The following is a 21,565-nucleotide window of genomic DNA, read 5'->3' as shown; positions in this document are numbered from 1 at the left end:
TTGTGAACATAGAATTGTTCAGATCTACTTTATTTTAATGTTTGAAATATCCTGAATACAAAAGCCTATATCAACGCAAAAGTATCTAATATGTAGCTTTTTCTATGATTTTTGTTCAATGTTAATAAAAAAGCTGTCAATAATCTTCAGTTGTTTGTTCCTGTTTTTTTTTTCCCTTACAAGCAACTGAAAATAGTGTTCACCTCTCTCCTCTTGGTAAAAACTATTAGACTATGTATTACTATCACCCCCTTAAACACATCTTACATATCATGCCCTATTTTGTATCATGATGTCATACAACCCTAGAGCAAAGGATTGTTTTCTATAGGCTACAAAAAACAAACAAAAACCAAAACAAAACAAAGTATAAAAGAAACCTAAGTCACTTGCCCTAAATTAATGGTGGAAAAATGAGGATAGTAACCGAGGTCTTTCTGACTACAGTTTTCTAAATTCCCTATAGATCTCTGGCTTCGAACTCAATATGTCTCTGAAGATGACTTGGAACTTCTGATCCCCTAGCTCCATCTCTGGAATTCTGGGTTTGAAAGTGTGTGCCACCATGCCCAGCCTATGCAGTGCTAGGAAGAGATTGCAAAGCACCAGGAATGCTAAGCAAGCACTCTGTCAGCTAAGCCACAGCCTCAGCCTTCTTCTCTACAACCTTTACGGACGGTTGGTATTTCATAACGTCCATAGAAACTCTAGTATAAATGAAATTAAAAGTACTTACCTGGTAGGACAGAAGCATCGTTATGAAAATGAAGCTTACATTGTTAGAATAATATCTCCACATGAAAACATGAAACATGAAACCCATCCTCGCGTAATCGGAGAACCTAGCTGTTTGAAGCAGTTTTACCTTTGCTCACTTAGGGGCTCAGAAGCCACCGCCTTCATCAAATGCTCACTCTACAGAATGTGGAGGATCTTTGCCACTGATTACTAGAACATGTACCTGTTTCAACACAGTCACTCTGTTACAAGAGAAAACCTAAATGTATCTTATGTAGCTATTTCCACTTCTAATCCCAGCATCATCCATAGAGAGGGAAAAGTTTATAAAATTCCTGAAGAAACGGACACATGGTAATTAGCTGAGCCTAATTTAGTAACAGGCAAGTGAGCTAAACTGCTTCATAATTGAAGAATAACTCTTAGAAAATGAAATGTTAATTTTCTTCTGCTGCCATATTCTATTTCTCAGTGGACATAACCTGGAGGACCCATTTTCTAGGGAATATGGATGAGTTAGAATATATAATATTTCTTAAGCACTCATTTAGAATTCTGCTAAAATACCCCTAAGTGACTTTATATCTTCATAGAACTTATGAAAACACTGAGCTTATGGAATTTAATAATGGCAGCACTAACACTGTATTGAATTTGTTGTATTATTTATGAATTTCCTACGGGAAAAACATTTAAATTCATGAAAAAAAATTACTGGATGAGTTTTAACGTGAGTTACATTGTTTACAACTTTATGCCTTAGGTAATATTTTGATTCAATTATTAATATTTGTAATTAAATATTACAGTTTTAAATATCCTACTTTACAAGTATATAAAATCAAATTTTATATTTTAATAAAGTATAAAAATTTTATATGTGTGTATATATAGTCTTCACATTCAGTCTTCATATATGTATATATATATATTTATATATCCACATATATATTTCATTCACAAAGGCAAACCATCAACTATGTTTTTTGACAAAGTATGCATTTACATAAAATGCAACCTTTAAATATTAACTCCTAAAATTGGAATGCATATGAATTAATAAAATTTAATAATCTAGATGTATTAATTTATTCATCATCATTTAGTATATATACAAACTTGTATTTGAATAATTTTTAATATGAGTCCTAGAACTGTACTGTTGTAAACACACAAACACACACATATATATTATTAATGAATATATCTTTCTCTCTAGCTTAAATTATTCATCATGCTTGTGAGCCCATAGCCAATGGAAGGCTGGGAGGTCTAATGGCACGGCTGACCATCATGTCTGTGCAAACAATACCTGGAGAAGAGCACTGTAAGTCAATGCAGCATAGCTACCAGGAAATGGAAACAGCATGCTGTTAAATTTGGATGCACTGAGAGGCCTGAGTTGGAGTCAAGAAGAGAACAATAGTCACAGTAGTAAACCCATGTATGTATCTTACTCTTTTGCCACAGGGAGGTTTTCTAGTAGATTTGTTCCTTTTTATACATGAGTGTATATCAGTACCTACTACAGTGGCTTGTTTGGAAGTACTTCCAATAATGGCAGAGGTTTTCCTTTCCAGCTATAATCACTTTCATCAATATACAGCATTTAGTGCTGAACACATCAGAGAGTAGATGGACATCTCTGGGTAGGGTCATGTCTGTGTTAATGAATATTAAGGAGGAGGAGGGGGAGGAGGAAGAGTGAAGGAAGAAAGAGAAGATGGAGGAGATGGGGGGAAGAAGAGATGGAAGAGGAAGATGTGGAGGACAGGGAGGATGGAGAAGGGGAAGAAAGGAAGAAAAGTGTGAAAGTCGGATGAAGAAGGAGAAATAGGAGGAGGAGAAAAGAAGAGAACACTTAAAATTCAAAAACATCTGCAGGAGACTTTTCTGGATCCCAGCAGTGTGCTATGCTGAGGGCCACACAGGACCTCTCACCTGGGCAAGTACACTTCCACCTTTTGTTTCTTCACAGAGTTTGCCCATTCTTCGATCAGCTGTGCTTTGAGCAGAGGCTCCAGTGTGGCCAGTGGGACTTCCTGTCTGGACAGTGCCAGCATCATGCTGATCTCATCTCCCTCATAGGGTATCTCAAGGACTTGGTAGATACCGCCAGCCTCATTGGATCCATCACTAAATTCCCCTAAAAAATAAAAATTAAAAAAAAAAAAGCTTTACTACTCCTGTCAAAATATTCAGAAAATGATTTCAGTTTTTAAAGTCTTCACTTAAGAAGAATGTTGGGTTCTGGAGAAACACCCAGTAGTTAAGACTCTTGCAGAGGACCTGGGTCCCAGTACCCATACAGTAGCTCATATCCATATGTAACTTCATATGCAGGATATACAGGTCTCTCTTCTGGCTGCTTCCACCACCAGCCACAAGTGCTACACATGCATACATGTAAGAAAATCAATGGTACAAGTAATTAATTCCTTTTAAAAAATATTTAGAAAATAAGAAATTTAGACGTCCAAAGCAAAATTATGGTTATTTGAAAATAGGCCTTCAAAGTAAATTAATCCTCACCTCCAAAAAAATGTATTTAAATTGAATTCCCAGAATTATCTCATGTTTTTCTGTTCTCTAGGCTGGTTTTTATTTTTAAGTAAGATAGTTCAATTTAGCACAGTGAAAACTCTGATTCTAAAATAAATCTCAGGCTTCATGTTGGATGCATCCAGGGAGGTGCATGGACATTTACCTGTATTCTCTTGATTTTTAAGAAGACACACATAGTGCTGCACTGCCCTGTCACTACAACTGCAAGATTCAAGGTTGACATTGCCAGCTAAAACAAAATCTAAACACTACACATGCACACCAAGTATATTCGTGATAAAACAACACTCAAAGTCAGCAGTTAAGTAAGTGGGGTAATTTATTTTGTGTCCCATAAATTTAGCAGAATTTCTCATGAATGTATGCATATACACACAAACACACACAGGGATAGTCTTTAGATCACAACCTTCTGTCATTACTTTAAATTTTCTCTATCATCAAAGCTTAGAATAATATTTCTGTAATGACTGTGTCCCTAAGTATCCTAGTAGAGAACAATCTTGGTATTCATATAAATAGATATTATCGTTCCTATTTTGAGTACTAGTTAGAACTGTTAGTTCTAACACATATTCAGTTACAAGTACGTTTCAGTTAATGACTTAACTAATTACTATAACTCAAGAGGAAATGATACCTTAAATTTTTGAAGAGTCCAAAGAAATTCAATGAAACTGTCAAAGACAATGACTTGCATCATGAAGTATAGTTTCCTCAGTCCAAAAAAAACATTAAAAAAAAACCCAAATCAAACAAACAACCCTATAAATCTGATATTTAAAGTGTTTTAAGATTAATTTATAAATTTTGTGTTTATGTATATGAGCCTGGTTGTATATGAGTGAACTTCAGGTGTACAGATGCTCATGAAAATGAGAAGGCAGCAGACCCCTGGAACTGGAGTCTCAGGAAGGGTGACTGTACAGTAGGACCAGCAGTTTCAACTAATTTGGACCCTTGGGGATCTCTCAAACACTGGACCACCAACCAGGCAGCATACACCAGCTGAAATAAGCCCCCAACACATATACAGTAGAGGAATGCCAGGTCTGTGTTCATTCAGAGAAAATGTACCTAACCCTCAAGGGACTGGAGGCCCCAGGGAGTTTAGAGGTCAGATGGGGTGGTGGGGTGGTGGGACATTCTCATGGAGACAGGGGTGTAGGGAGGAGGTATGGAATGTGGGACAGTCAGAGGGTGAATGGTGTTTGGGGGCTAATAATATAATGAGTGTAAATAAATACATTTTAAAACAAAAATAAAATAAAATAAAACTAAAACTAAATCAGGTTCTGAATGGACCAGATGACCAAAGCTCATTCAAAAGCTTATGGTTATGTGTAGTAAACTAGGATGTGGTCATTCAAGATTAGAACATTTTACATATATGTGCACTTGCGTGTATGTGTGTGTGTGTGTGTGTGTGTGTAGGTGCAGACATGCCTTGAAGCATGCACTTGCCTTCTTCATTTGATACAACATCTCAAATAGTTTTACTATTCTGTATGCCAGACTACCTGTACCATGAATTTCCAGGGAGCCTCCTAGGTCTTTCTCCTATGTTAAGGTATACACACTGGGATTAGAGATATACAATATAGGGTGCAGGTTTGTTTGGGTTCTGAAGATCCAAATGCCCATCCTCATGCTTGCATTTCAAATGCTTTACCCATGGACACATCATGTCAACCCAGTATCAGATAACTGTTGATGAGTAAAGCCACTTGGAAGGTGTCATGAAATTTATAAATTAAAGAAATGTGTTGGAAAAAAATGTCAATACCAATAATATTCGGTCATGATCTAGTGACAAGCCTCTGGAAATACAGCCAAGCAAATCAAACTAGAGCCCAAATTATATCCACAAGGATTTGAAGCCAGAAATATTTTACATTTCTAAAAGATTTGTTGATATATGACAAGAACACCAAATACATGTAAAAAACACCAACTGTCTTACCATAATAAAATTCTCCTTGTTGGTACATCATTGGAATCTGCACTTCACTTTCATCATCTTTCGTGAAGGAGAAAGTTCTGGTATTTTCAGGTCTAAACTGAGACTTCCAGTTTCCTTTGAAATATACAGCATTGATGAGGGCCAAATTAGTGACAGCATCAAAGTCCTCCGGAGACACCAGATCTTTCAACAGACCTTTTTAGGTGAAATAGATGAAAATTCCCATTAAACTGAAAAGTGGAAAGGCTAACAAAAGAGTTATCAATACCACCATCTCATAGAGTAGTCCCTAAGGATGTAAGATGAATATATAATAGAAATAGAAGTGTCTTACTCCTAAAGGAAGTGCTAGGCATACACACATAATTACATCAATAGCAACAAAGACATCTAAAACGAGAATATGCCTATTAGCATTCTGACACAAAAATGACCAAGCCACATCTAAAATCATATTAGCCTTCACAAGTTACTTGGCAAATTGAGTTATTTATATAAAACTATGAATACAGTCAAAGTTCAAAGTTCATTTTTAAAGATTAGCTTATTTTTATTTTATCTGTATGGGTGTTTCCCTGGATGTATGTCTGTGTGACAGGTGCCCCTAGGAGTCAGAATAGGGTATCATCATACACATGGAATTATTGGAATTAATTGGAATTATGGATGGGTGTGAGACACCACAGGTTGCTGTGAACTCGGCTCTTCTGGAAGAGCATCAAGTGCTCTTAACTGCTGAGCCAATTCACCAGACCTCAATTTTTATTCTTAAACAAGGCATATAAGCATCATTCAGTTCAAACTTCACCCCCTTGAATATTGATGATCTTCCTATTGTTTTGAAGAGATACAAACAGATGATTAAAGGCAAACTTAGCTCATGATAAAATATTTTCTATCATTTGAAATCTTCTTTTCAAGTCTAATTCGAAAGATAACAGGTTGCTGTTATTTGCTAAGAGTGACCAAAAGAATTTGAAACTTAGCATATTTTAATTGAAAGTTAGCATGTGTTAACAATGCATTATCTTTCAGGTACATAATTATACTTTTTGAATGCTTAAAAATGTTAAAATGTCTCTTTACATGACAAATTAATCTCATAGTTGAAAAAAGTAAGATCAAATGTATTTAACGTTTACTTATTTGATCAACCATATCACTTCTTAAGCAATATTGCAATGTTGTATAAATTGTAGGATTTAGGGTGTTTGTTCTCATAGAAGATTTCAGGATAAAATTATTTGGGAAATTTTGACTTAGAATTTCATAAAACGAAGAGTTATACCAATCTACCTAAAATATTAGTGTATTTTAATTAATTTGTTTTTAAGTTTTCATATACCATATATACTGTCTATTGTATAAATTATCCACATATTCTCCTACATTAATTTTCTCCCGCTTTCTCTTCCATTAAGCTACTTTAAATTTGTTTCACTTTTTTATTGATTATTATTTTAATTATCTTCCTGGCTAATTGGAAAATAAATGATGAATTTTTAACCACCTAGAAGTCTTTAAAAATATTTGAAATATGAATGAGAGGGGCTGGAGCAATGTCTTGACAGTTAAGCACATTTACTGCTCTAACACAGGGCCCAGGATTGCTTCCCAGCGCCCACAGTCTCACATGCCAGTTGTGGGGGATCTGAGACCCTCTTTGGGCCTCCATGAGTATGTATACATACACTGTAGCCTAAAAGGTACACATAAAATAAAAATAAATCTTAAAAGAATAACAAATTAGAAATAGAATGAAAATTGTGTGCACCCAGTTTCAAATTCCTCTTTCCTCTCTACTAGTTTGGGCTACAATAGAGTACTTATTAGAGTGACTACTATCTACTTTTTAAAATTACCTACTCCCTTTGTGGCTCTAAAACCAAGGCATATCTTCAAACTTTAATTTTCTTTCTTTCTGGTTGAGGGCTTTCCACAACCAGAGAACCCAAATGGCAGATCATTAGAGCTAATATTCCACTCATGGCCACATATCTAACCTATTTCATAGAAGTGAGGGCACACATACATCCCAAAGTAAAAGGTGGTTCAACATGAGCTAAATGGAGAAAGAAAGAACATACTGTTTGTATAATTCTCCACCCATTTATTGATGGAGTTAGCCACAGCCACATTTTGACTGAAGTCCACATGATTGACTTCTGCATTAAAGTACATTTTCAACATTTGCAAGAATTCCTCATTGACATGAAATCCATTTTGTACAAAGAGCGAATTGGCAATTTTCATCACATATTGGTTTTCTTCGGCAGAGGCCATATTAGAAAAATCCCTCAGGAAAGAAAATTCTTCACCTGCAAGATGACAAAGGTTGGCAAGTTTATCAACAGAACAGACATGGTGAAAGATCACTACCACACAGTGAGGGACATTCGGAGAGCAGTGACCAGGGAAAAGCAGCAGGTTTGCTCCTCAGGGAGACATGGCAGGAATCCCCCTGTGCTATTTCTAGGTGCTCAAATTATCTTGGTGCACTTTACCAAGTGATACCCTTTGCTCTTTTTTGTTAGTTTTGCAGTCAGAGATCAAGCCAGACACCTCACATTCCAAGGAGGCTGAACTCCAGCCTGAGACTCTGCTTTGCCTTTCACTGTGACTGTGATAAAGTCTACAAAAAAGAAACACATTTAAGATCGTTTCTTTCAAAGCATTTGACTTAACTGCATTCAGTTGGTTTGTGTGTGTGTGTGTGTGTGGGGGTGGTCTGGGTGAGGGCTACCAAGAAAATTTTACCTAAAATTATCTAGAAAATATTCCTTTGTATTTTACTCCTGTATATTTTATTATTATCAGATTATTTAAATATCATAAGTAGAAAATTCACTATTTTTCTTAACTTTCTAATGAATTTGTTCAAGTGTACATTAAACAGAAAGAAACATTAAAGCAGAACTCATACTCCATTACAAAATTATATATACTATATATGTATATATATAGTATATATAATTTTTATAATAATAAAATATTTCAAGGAACTTGGATATTATGCAAACAATGAGAATATCATTGATTCTAAGCAAAATGTAATATTTCACAGGAATCATGATGTCTTTCTTTTATAATCCACCACAGTTACCTTTTCATGATAATTTACAGGGTAAATTACAGAACTACATTTTGTTTTTTTAGCATTCATTTATTTTAATAATGTGTTTTATGTAAATAATGTTTATTTAAATAATGTTTTTTGAGAAGATATACTTTCCTTAGATTCACTTCAGCTATGGCTGGAGACAGAAATGAACGTTTTATTATATCCTTTCTCATTAGGTTCTTGCAAAAACATTATTTCTTACCTCCAGTTAATATTGTTTTCTCTGGCATAAGGCAATTATGAATGAATTCACAGATAAACTCAAATAATTTTAAGAAATCAAAGCCAAGAACTCACCACCTTTCAGACCCTCATATCCCATTGAATGGCGGATTTCTTTCCTAGTAGATCCTTGAGCCCCAAGCTCCATCATTCCCATCGCAAGGGCAATGCTTAGTGGAGAGAAGAGAATGTTTTCATCTTCCCCGGTGCCTCGAAGGTGGTTATACATGTTCACTGACCACTCAGTTATGGTTTCATCTGGGAACGTTGCCCCTGTCACCACACTTTGCAAGGCCAGCAAAGAAAGCAGTCCAAGGTAAGTCATGATGGAATGGTTTCAAGTCTGGGAGACAATAATTAATGGATTAACAGTTTATTAATATTTATATTAATTTATATTACAAATTATATTAATATGTACATATTAAGCATCTCTGACATATAAGTTAAAAAAGAAAAAATAGTACTTTGTAGAGATATACAATGATTTTTTAAAGAATATGCTGAGCTTTTAAAAACAATTCAATATTAACTTATCTGTAAAAAAAAAAAAAAACAACAACAACAAGGCCTATTAAGGATTTAAGGATATGTTTCTTCCCCCTCCCCTCTGATGTATGTGTGTTGTGTGTGTGTGTGCTTGTAATTGAAGGCAAGCACACTAAACATTTACTCTAAATCTGAGTTAAACCCTTGTCCTAGTTTGCTTTATGTTGCTATGATAAAACATTGGCCAAAAACAATTTGTGGAGAAAATAGTCCATTTGTCTTTCTTATACTTCTTTTTACTATTGATTGGTTATTTTATTTATTTACATTTCAAATGTTGTCCCCTTCCAGGTTTCCCCTCCACAAATTTGTCATCTCATCTTCCTCCCCTCTGCCTCAGTAGGGTGTTCCCCACTCACAGACTCACCCATCCATCCACCCACTTCCGCCTCAGCACCCCAGCATTCATTCCCCTATGCTGGGGCACCAAGCCTCCACAGGACCAAGGGCCTCTGCTCCCATTGATTTTATGCCTCTTATATATCTTCCTTATACACTTCAGGCCCACCTGCCTAATGAAGGCGTTAAATTGAGCACAGTGGATTGGCTCTCCGGCAGCAATTAGAAATCAAGAATATGGAAGATAGACAATGCCCATGGGTGAGTTCAGTAGACAAAATTCTTCAACTGAGCCTTCTTGCCACATATATCTATACAGATATCTACATATCTATAGATATACATATACATATATTCCGTGGACTCTATTCCTTTAGCAAATCCTGACTGAAAACAAAGCCTAACATTATCCAAATAATATTTCTGTCTATTGCCTGCCAGTGCCAGTTTCTAGAGTTCTCCTGCAGAATGTACAGTGATGAAAGATCTGGCGCTCTTGTGCTCTCTTTGTCTCTTGATCTCTGTCTCTGTGTCTTTCTCTCTCTCTCTCTCTCTCTCTCTCTCTCACACACACACACACACACACATACACACACCTCCCCCTAAGTCACTATAGGCATCTAGAAGGCAAAACAGTTTATTCAAACAATTAAACAACTTATTTGTTCTTGATCATTTTTTAAATTCACCATTAAAACACCACATAGAGTGATATTGAACAAACACATTTGGAAAATTGTATTTTAATTAGAGTTGATAGTCTCAATTAATCAAGGAACAGTGAGCACAGGGATTTGACTTAGGAAGAGAGCACTTCCCACAGGCTTTCATCCAAAAGACTCTAACTGCTCTGAATTGTTATCATGGTATCAGAGGATGCTTTGGTCACTTTCTATAAATCTTTCACAGTTGAGAGATGGATACATGTTTACTTTTTTCCTCAGGAGTCCCAAGGTCCTCTGCATAACCCTCATCTCCCTGCTTTTGTAATACGGCTTAAGAAATTCTGGCTCCTGTAGGAAGGCAGACTCAATAGGGTCTCTCACAATATATGTTTTAATGAAATGGTATGACTACTGGGAGGTAAGCAGCGGCACAGGCCATGCTCTGTGATTCAGGCATCACTGAAGTAGACCCAGCAGGCGAGCATCCAGTCCTGAGGAGCTACAGCTGCTGGTCTTTGTTACTTCCTTGGATTCCTCCCAGAGAACAGCTGGAGCTTCCTCTTTCTGAATTCGAAAAGAAAATTTAGAAGAATCTCTTCTAAAAAGAATTGAAGATTTTTTATTGTTTAATTAATTGGGTATAATAATCTTTAGTGGATCATAAATCCAAGTCTGATTCAAGAGTTCATGTTGTTTTTACTTTTTTACATTTATTTACTTACTTATTTGGTATGTTTGTGTGTAGTAGGAGGCAGGAGGCATGGGCATGCTAAAGAGAACAACGTGAGGAGAAAGTTTCTCTCCTTCCACTATATGGGTTCTCGGCACAGAACTGAGGTCATCAGATCAGAGGTCAAATTAAGAACCTTAATTTGATGAGTCATCTCATAACCCCAAAGTCCATCTTTTTAGTCAGTATACTCAACTCTCTGGAATGCCATTTTAATTTCTTCCTTCTGAGGGGAGGGATTAAACCTGGGACCCATGACTTTCATAATATTAAGTATTATTGTAAGAAGGATCCAAACTGAAGTCATTTTGAGTGAAACTTCCATTTTGAATAGAGATCAAATAAAGTTTAAGTTCCCACAACCTCCCTAGGTAACTGACATCCTGCTTTGCAGAAAGACATGGGTTATTGACATTCTGGTTAGCAAGTTGAGACATGAATGCTAGGCAACTTGCCTCACCACAGTTGAATAAGCCAACAAACGAGAACAGGATAAGTGTACCATAAAGACATATTCCTAAGGAATTCTCCTATCATTAAATCCCAACTAGTGGAAAAATGTCACTGTATCCTAGCACAGATGTTTGTGATCGTCAAGCTTATAGGATCTGTAACGTTCTCAGCTCATGAATCTGTTCTGTGGCCCTGATTGATCAGTAGGAACTTAATTACAATAAATCTTTATTGTCTGCATTAACCTGGTATTTGAATTGTGTTGGATCTACGCAGACAACAAAACACTATGGAGCTTGGGGAGATGGCTCAGTGGTTAAGAGCTTGCTACTCTTTCCTTGAACCCAACCTTCTATCAAGCAGCTCATGGCTGCTCAGTAACTCTAGTTCTAGGAGATTTGACAACCCATTCTAGCTCCCGCAAGCACTGGAACACATGCCGCCTTCCTACACACATCTGCAAAAAATAAAAATGAAATTAAATCTTAACAAATGATGTGGCGAGAATGTTCAGTGGGTAAAAGCACATGTCACCAAATCTAAAGGCCTGAGCTCTATTCCAAGGGCCTACATGGTGGAGAGAGGGAACTACCTTGTGACAGTTGTTCTCTAACCCCAGAAGCACATTAACTACCTCCAAAAATAAACCAATGTAGTCATTTAAAAGTTTCACACGTCAACATAGTATGAAAATAAGAAAGATAGTTTTATCTGTGTGAGTAAACAATGCAGTTCTTAAATACAAAACTATTCTTGGCACAAGTATCAAATTTGAAGGTAAAACTAATATATTTTATTCATATGAATCAAAACCATATTATCAATATAGCCCCCAAGCTAATAATAAGTCTACTAAATGTAGTCATAGCATTACAAGTATCTCACAAGATTACACCTTGCTTAAATTTTGTGGTTCCCTTATAAGTAGAGCTCCCGTTTTATCAGTGAAAATACTGTAATATTGTAAGAGGTTCTGAACTTTCCCATTATTATAGGAATTCTGGACTTAGAACTAGGGCTAAAATCATCCTTACATGGCCTGGACTATGTAACTTTCTTTCTGGTTTTGAATAAACAAAGATACGAGTCTTAAAAAAACAGGATTTACTGTATACTGAATGGCCTTAACAAGTAAGATGCATTCTCTCAGCCTTAGTCCCCATCTGGAAATGAAAATGCTAACCTTATGATACAAAATTATGAAAGATATAAGTGAAAAATGTTATGTGAAGTACTCATATTTTAACATACCAGTTACAATAACAGGGGCATTACCATGAGGAAAAAATGTTTCTATGTTTCTATCTCTTAAATAAGAAGCTATAAAAATGAGAATTTATCATTCCTCCTGGCCTAGCTAATATATCTTTGTGCATTCATTTAGCCAGGAGTGTAGAGGTTTATGAAGATATAAAAATATTTCAGAACAGGCTCTTGTCCTTAGGCACTTCACACATCATGGTGTGAGAATATACATTTGAATATATGGTCTTACCTTTTAGAGAATATCAATCCTTTAAAGTCAGGACAAAGTCAACTGAACCACCAGGAAAATAAGTCACATTGATGACAGCAAATGATATTCTTTGTGCAGGATAATCAGACCCCTCTGATGGCACTGCCCTGGACTAGAGCAGATAGTTCAGATATAGAACCTGTGTTTACCAACCCTGAATTCTGAAAATCTCCCTGTCTTTAGAAAGCCATTGTCAAATTTATTAACATATCCTCCAGTAGCCAGAGGGCTCTGGTAATCCTCAGCAGGTATGTTTGTGGGAGGAGGTTTCTGGTAAGGCCATGAGCGGCCAACTATTGACAGCAAATTATACTAGGAAATTAGGGGCCTGTGGCTTGGACCATGGTAGCAGGTCAGATCATGAAACATTTTTCAAAAATATAGGAAGACCTGCATTTGAGAAGTTTACATACCTAGCCTCTAAAAGAGAGCTTCCCGTTTACAGGCCAAATTTCCTTTGTTCTCCTAGTTATGTATTTCCGGTGGTAATTATACCCATCTTGGGTTATTTAACTTTTGGCTGGGGCATGATCTTATTTCCCTAATGTACCTTGTAAGTGTGTGTGTGTGTTCCCCATGTCTCATCAGGCCTTGGTTTCTTCTCTTGGAAACACTTCTCTTAACATCCTACAAAATACTAGGGCCTCATGATTAATCATAATAACTAATATAATCTCAAAGCTGTTCAAGCCTACTGCTCCAGTGTGCATTGCTAAGTGCTCCTGTGGGTTTTTAAAACTCTTCAACTTGCATGAACACTTTGAATAACTTCTGTCTCAAACAAGGCCTCTCACTCTATCAAGGACTTTTTCTTACAATATCAATATTGGGTTCTGGTTTAACTGTTTTCCCTCATATTCAGTGGGTTTTCAACATGTCCATATTGTATCCCATGCATCTCTTGCTATGCTTGCTCAAAGGCCACACATGCAGTTACTATCTTTTGATCCATGCCCCAGAACTAAAGCAATGAGTACATGATTCTCTATTTACTACCCTATTCAATCTAACCGGCTGGCAGTCTGCAAACAGCTGTCTCATCAAATTATTTTCTTGCTTTTACAAAACCTCAGAAGCCCTCTCAGGCCTGTAGAGCAATACCTCGAGTCTTGTATGTTATCTGTTGCACTGTGACCTTATATATATAAATTTGTACACAATAACCTCCTTCATGCTCCCTGCTGATTTGCCAGATTCCCTTTGGAAATCCAAATCCCAGAAGTACCTCCCTTTTTTTCTGGCTTGGGCAGCCCTTTCTGGAACTACCTTAGTAGAGTTCCCCAGGCTGCAATTCTAACCACGACTCAGCCTCTGACCTGAAGCTACACCCTCATGCATAGCTTCTTGGCTTTTCAGTTAGAATTTCAGCAATTTCCTTCTCTGCTTGCATCTATTAAAGGTGATTCCATAGATGCAGCATCTTGTTTAGGGTTTTGAGAGCATCAGTGGAGAGCATTCTTCTTTGTGTTCACTAGCCTAATGAGAAGAAGCATTAAATGCCTTACACGAAGGAAGTGACAAAGCAACGTTTACTGAATTAGTATGGTTATAATACATGAAGGTACACAGTGCTGTAGCAGAAGAAACAGCCAGAGAAGCTGGGGTTTCTAAACGCTAAGCATTAACTCAATCTGAGCCAAAGGATAGTAGCTCATTTTCATTTTTTTATTCTTTTTGATAAAGTGTTTCCTCATTGAATGTGACGCCACCTTTCCAGTCTGATAAAGTGGTACTGTCACTAACACTGGTATAATGTGACAGCTGGCCACTGGAAGCAGTCAGAACAAGGGTAGCTCCTTGAGAAATCACATGGGGCCACCCAAATGCTACTGTGATAACATTACTCTACAAAAGATCAGGGCCACTAGTGTTAACAACCAACATCTCAAGCCAGTAGCTCTCACATGGAACCTTACTTGGTTTGGCGATTTATTATTTACAACAGACAGAATTAAATGCTCTGATGCAAAAGCTACAAGGGGCTACAGTACTGGAGTAATAGTATATAGATGTTATAGTGGTAGAAAAGGTGGAAGAATTCAGCTTTGAATACTCTATTGTTAATTTTGCATTTCTCCTCATTACCAGTGGTAAGGTAGGTTATGTCTGTATGTGACTGTATGTGGACACTATATTAAAAACCCAGCATAAAGCACATTAGGGAACAACATTCTTATAACTGACATATGGAAATCATATAACTAAATGCCAGCACAATCAAGTAGACAGTTTATTTTTAAAACAAATATTCTCAAGTGGCTAAAAAGATAGCTAGAGAGTAAAGGGCCCTTGTTACACTTGCAGAAGACAGGAGTGCCAGTCCTCGGACCCATCTAGTGGACCTCACAACTACCTTCAACTCCAGCCCCAGGCCATCTGACACCCTGTTATGGCCTTGAATGTCACTCATATGTGCATGGTACACATACAAAGACACACACACATATACACATGAATAACCTCAGGCTTCTGAGGATGGCTTAGCAGGTAACAGAGTTTGCTGGAAGCCTGACAACCCCAAAACTCACATTGTAGAAGAACAGAACAAACTCTAAAGCTGTCCTCTGTCCTCCACAAACATACTGTGACACATCCACGCCCTACACAATACACTCCCTACTACGGGCACAAGTAAATAAGTAAATGATTAAAAAACAAAAAACCTTTTCTGGTACCTAACCTAATTAGTGAACAATTCAAATTATGCATCTTATTGGAGTTTTAATAACACAACTATTTCACATTTTAAAAATGTTTTCATTATTGGACATTGAGAAAAATGGCTAGAGTTACTTTCTCCAGAAAAAAAAAAAAAAGCCAGGTATAAATAACTAAAGATAAATTACCAATAGAAAGAGAGAAGAGAGGAGAGGCATTGGAGGGAGAAATTTCTCTTTCTTAACCTTTTTTTGTGTTCATGAAGTAGCACATCTTTTTTATTTTGCTTTAAGTTTTAAAAACTTTACGATGAGCACTTGGAAGAGTGTTTGAAAATGTTGCAATTTTGGTTAGTATTTACTTTCTTGATAAAACTTGAGATGAGTTGAAAAATCCAGATTTTTGTTTTTCTGTTTTACTATGAGAAAGGCATGTATCAGATCAGCAATGATGATGGAAAAATGTATTGAATAACTGATCCAAGACAGAAAAACATCACTACTTGTTAAAATAAAAAACATACTGTTCCTTAGCAGAACTGTAGTTCAGAAAAATTTCGATATGTAACATGAACCATCTTCCTCCTCTTCCATAGTTTTAAGTTTCCTGAAATAGGAATAATGTACTAATTCAAAGAAACTAGCCAGTCTCCAGGCAAAGAGGCAAGTTTTGACATGGTTGCTCTTTCTGGCTATGCTGAGACTCAGAAAACAATACCCATAAAGGCAGCCCCTTGTAGGCTGACTGTCTTAAAGGTCTTTAGAGATTAGCAGCTCTAGAAGCAGCTATGGTCTGATAACTCCTATCTACCTTAAGCTCAGTCTGGCTAACAGTAAGGCATGCCTTCTACCTCTTCCTGCAATCTCCTATGCCAGTAAAGAAGATGGAAGAATATTTGGATGGACTTTTGTCACAAGGTATTTTTTTTTTCTCACGTTCATTCAGCTTTTAAAGGCAAAGCTAATTTTTGGTAATTTATTACTACTCCAAATTGCCTATATTTCCTACCTATCTCATGTTGTGAATAGGGTTTAAGCTTTCACCATCTTGCCCTTCCTTGGGGTCTCGTTTTGTATGATTTCCAGGCTATGCACATCAAAAGTAGTTATGGATTTTCACCCTTTAAATTCTCCACTGTTTCAGAAAAACTGAATTGTTAAATCTGTAGAGAGAAAGTCAGAACTTTCCTACAAAGCAACAACTTGGTCCATTCCTCTTTCTTTTATCCAAACCAAGCAACTCAGCATATCTTGCCATGTGTTCTTAACTTGCAGTTTTCAGTATTATAAATTCTTGTGTTCCCCTTTCCTCTTAGGATTAAATCAGGCACAAAGTAAAGCTCTTTCAGGCTTATCTCAAAAAAGTTGAGCTTGGGAAAATGCCCCATAAATAAAAAGGGCAGAACTGAGGACAGAGTAAGCTGTAAAGATTCAATTTATCAGAATAAACTGTGAAAGAAATGGGCCAAGATGCTGACAAGGTGTCTTGAATGAAGAAATATATATTTATCTAAAACATATATTTATATTTTCAGTTCACATGACTCTATAAGTTGGGAACCTTTGTTCTGAACAGCTTTATAGCTTCTTAAATTTTGCAAGACTGACACTGATGCAAATATTCTTGTCCATAAATATGCATATTACATTTTGGCAGCTGATGACTGCCCTGCAGTAAAGACCACTTTTGCATCTGTTAAGTAATGATATTCTAATTAACTTTCGTTGGTGCTGAGGAACTCAGACAATATACAATACATAGTATATACATTATTAATGTAATAAAAAATTTCTTATAGACATATTATTGTACTTTGTGAATTCTCCACTGAATTAACCATCCCTTACTAGCTCTCTCATAATGATCTAAATAAATCATCTAATATATCTTTAGTTAATATTTGTATGTTGTAAGATTATAACCTTTAAATATAATTAATTGATTCAAAAAATTATAAAACTGGAACTTTTTCTGTCAAGTACATTTTGTCTATGGTACAATCCAGGAATCTGAGTGTAAAAGAAGTAGAATAAACATCCTCTAAATTTTTACCAAACATCATTTAGTTACTGATTGAATGGGTACTATATCCATGATGCCTCATAATGATTTTGTAGCACTCTGCACCTGGAAACTGTTGATGATATGACAAGTAGCAGTAGCTTAACTCACAGGGCATTTTGATGATATCCAGGAGGAATGTGGGTCCTGGGGCCCAGTCACTTAGGCCCTAACAAGTCTAGACCTATCAACAGTGGAAGTCAGAGAGGGAGTTTACATGATGCCAAAGCTCCCCAGACATTGGCTGGCATACACTTTAGATCTTTTCTGAATTGCTCCGTATGAACACAAAGCTAAATGGAATGAGGGTGAACTTTGACTTAGAAGACTGACTTAGAAGATTGTGGCTTCCAAAAGGATTTAGTTTCCCAGGAGTTTTGCTTGGTTATAGCATTATCTGTACAATAACTTTTGGGGAAATTATTCTTATCTCGAGCAGCTGGTGAATGAATATATAGTTGATTCCTCTTTCTCTTTATAAGAACTTTAAAAAAACCTAAAAGCTAAAATACTTAGTTGTTTTGTTTTGTTTTTTAATTAAGAGTAATCCTATCACTCATTGGCACATGGAGAAATTTCCAAAACAGAACTCCAATGGCTCATGCTCTAAGATCAAGAATTAACAAATGGGAGCCGGGCGTGGTGGCGCACGCCTTTAATCCCAGCACTCGGGAGGCAGAGGCAGGCGGATATCTGAGTTCGAGGCCAGCCTGGTCTACAAAGTGAGTTCCAGGACAGCCAGGGCTACACAGAGAAACCCTGTCTCGAAAAACCAAAAAAAAAAAAAAAAAAGAATTAACAAATGGGACCTCATGAAACTGGGAAGCTTCTGTAAGGTAAAGGACATAGTCAATAAGACAAATTGGCAACCTACAGATTGGGAAAAAATTGTCACTAACACCACATCCAATAGAGGGATAATACCCAAAGTATATAAAGAACTCAAGAAGTTAATCACAAAAAAAACCAAACAACCCAAACAAAAATATGGGGTATAGAACTAAACCGAGAATTCACAACTGAGGATTCTGGAATGGTTGAGAAGCACCTAAAGAAATGTTCAAAGTCCTTAGTGATCAGATAAATGCAAATCAAAATAACCCAGAGATTCCACCTTACACCATTTAGAATGGCTAAGATCAAATCCTCAGGTGACAATACATGTTAGAGAGGATCTTGAAAAAAAAGAACACTCCTCCATTTTTGGTGGGATTGCAAACTGGTACAACCACTCTGGAAATCAATCAGGAGGTTCCTCAGAAAATTGGAAATAGATCTACCTGAGGACCCAGCAATACCACTTTTGGGAATAAACCAAAATGATGCCTCACCAAGCCACAAGGGCACATATTCCACTATGTTCATAGAGGCCTTGTTTGTGATAGGCAGAAGCTAGAAACAACCCAGATGTCCCACGAGAGAAGAATGGATACAAAAAATGTGGTTCATTCATACAATGGAACACTAGTGAGATATTAAGAACAAGGACATCCTGAATTTTGCAGGCAAATGGATTGAACTAGAAAATATAACCCTGAGTGAGGTAACTTAGACCCAAAAGGATATGCATGGTACGTACTCACTAATAAGTGGGTATTAGCAACCCCCCCCCCCCCAAAGTACAAAATACCCAAGATATTTCACAGAACTCAAAAAGGTCAACACTCTAAAGTGTCTATGTGAGGACTCCTAAGTCCCACTTGGGAGAAAGAAGAAAGCAATCACAAGTAGGGAGGGAGGGAGCTGGGAGGGAAAGTGGATAGAAGAGGGGGATTAGGGGGGAGAGGGAGCCTGATCTGATATTGGGTTAGATTGCCTGTTTCCATTCTTTCTGCTGGCCCTCAAGGCTTCAGTCCTTTTCCCTCACCCAACAGAATGCACCAGAGACCTGGGAGACAAGAGACTTTCAGGAATCAAAGGGAGGGGCCTTACATGAAATGCCCAATAGTAGGGAGAGGGAACTTATAGAGTCCACCTCCAGCAGGAAGATAGGGCATTAAGTGAGGGATGGGATTGCCATCATACAGTCACAACTTTGATCCATAACTGTTCCTGTCTGAAAGAATTACAGGGATGAAAATGGAGAGGAGTCTGAGGAAAAGAAAGTACAGTGACAGGCCCAAAGTGAGATCCAGCTCAAGGGAAGGTCCCAAGGTCTGGTACTATTACTGGGGCCATGGAATGCTCACAAAAAGAGACCTATCATGACTGCCCTCTGAAAGACCCAACAAGCAGCTGAAAGAGTCAAATGCAGATATTTGCACCCAACCATTGGACAGAAGCAGCTGACCGACCCCTGTTGTTGAATTAGGGAAGGATGAAAGAAACTGAGAAGGGTGATCCTGTAGGAGGACCAGCAGTCTCAATTAATCTGGACCACTGAGATTTCTCAAACACTGGACCACCAAACAGGCAGCATACACCAGCTGATATGAGGCCCCCAACACATATACTGTAGAGGACTTCCAGGTCTGTGTTCATTCAGAAATGATGTCCCTAACCCTCAAGAAACTGGAGGTCCTAGGGATTTTAGCAGTGAGGTGGGGTGGGGGGTGGAGACATCCATGTGGAGACAGGTAGGTGGGGAGGAGGTATGGGATGTGGAACAGTCAGAGGGTGGATTGTGGGGGTAATAAAATATGGAGTGTAAAAATAATAAATTAACTTAAAAAGGGAGAAATTAAAAACAAAACAAAAATAAAAGCAACAACAAAAACAACAACAACAACAAAAGAGTAATCCTATCAAAATGTGTGTGATGCTTGTTAAAGATAAGGAAGACTTTATTAAAGAGAATATATTGTATTGGGTACTTTGAAATAGTAAAGGGAGAGAAGAATAAGTAGATATATACTAAGAATGTGTGTGCATGCATGTGTGTGTGCATGAGTGTATATGTGTGTGTGGTGTATGTGTAGGTAAGTCTATTGCACAGGAGTGTGTGTAAGTGGGTGTGTGAGTGTGCCTGTGTGCATTTGTGTGTGTGTCTGTGTGTGTGTACCGAATAAGAGACAGATGATTAGAAAATTACTAAGAGAAACTCCAGGAAGAATGGGTAATTTGCCCAAACTGACTGACTTGACAAGATTCTTGTGAAAGACAAACCAGGACGATAAAGTATCAAAGACAGTGAATGAGAAATTTGGTCAGATACCAAGTGAAGTGGGTAATTGCAGAGCTGATCCAGCAGGATTCCTACTAACACTACAGTTTTAATCAGATCCAGGAAAGTATCCAATATCTACTTGAGAAAATGGTTCTGCAAAACTTGACTGAAATTGGGCGAGCAGTAAGGTTTTTGATAATACAATTTCATTAAATTTATGAGAATTTCATACATGCATACAATGTCTTTTGATCGTAATCATCCCCATTATTCTGTAACTCTTCTTAGATCAATGCATATTCCTATCATCTTTCCAACTTCACATCAATAAAATAAAAAAAATTAAAAACTCACTGTGTTCAACTTTTGGCACGCATACACTCATGGGTGTGGAACTATCTACCTACAAGGGCCACACTGCCCTTCCCCTACAAAAGCGATCACATTTCAATAGCTCATCTAGGGACTGGGGGCTCATGAGCTCCTCCTAACTCTATGCTGAATGTTGACTGGCTTGGCCATGGGCAGTCACAGAAGCTGTGAGCTCGTGAGTTCAGCACCTTTGTTATGTACACAAGAAACATTTTCCATTTCTCTCCAACCTCTGTCTCTTACCATGCTTCTGCCCATTTTTTCTTGATGTTCTCTGAATTGTGGGGCATGAGTATGTATAGCTTCCCTATTGGTAAGTTAACAATACCTGCTACGCCCCGGTCGAGTCAACTGGACAAGCCGAGAGGCTTAAAAGTCACTCATGAGGCAAAAGAGTTTCAAAGAAGCTCTCCTCCTGGAGTCTAGCGTTCCCTACCCATACAGTAATTTTTCATTCCCGAGTTCCATTCCCGCGTTAGTCTAGTGTATGGATCCACGTGCTCTCTT

General features: G+C 37.3%; 1 protein-coding gene across 2 annotated transcripts in view; it reads right to left on the bottom strand.

Annotated features, from left to right (window-relative positions):
• Positions 1-21,565, bottom strand: part of Serpini1 (serpin family I member 1) — an 85,093-nt gene that overhangs the window by 19,375 nt on the left and 44,153 nt on the right. Inside the window, exons 2-5 of one of the 2 annotated variants that reach the window (XM_021158510.2) lie at positions 8,685-8,952; positions 7,354-7,584; positions 5,267-5,461; positions 2,680-2,884 (exon numbers count right to left, since the gene is read on the bottom strand). In XM_021158510.2, coding sequence (XP_021014169.1) covers positions 2,680-2,884; positions 5,267-5,461; positions 7,354-7,584; positions 8,685-8,934 — 881 coding nt within the window. In that variant the 5' untranslated portion in view covers positions 8,935-8,952. The remainder of the gene's footprint in view (positions 1-2,679; positions 2,885-5,266; positions 5,462-7,353; positions 7,585-8,684; positions 8,953-21,565) is intronic. The other variant, XM_029475432.1, reaches the window with a different exon arrangement.

Source organism: Mus caroli, chromosome 3 (assembly GCF_900094665.2).
Source record: "Mus caroli chromosome 3, CAROLI_EIJ_v1.1, whole genome shotgun sequence".
NCBI lineage: Eukaryota > Metazoa > Chordata > Mammalia > Rodentia > Muridae > Mus > Mus caroli.
The sequence above is the reverse complement of the archived record's forward strand: the minus strand, read 5'-3'. Positions and strand labels throughout refer to the sequence as shown.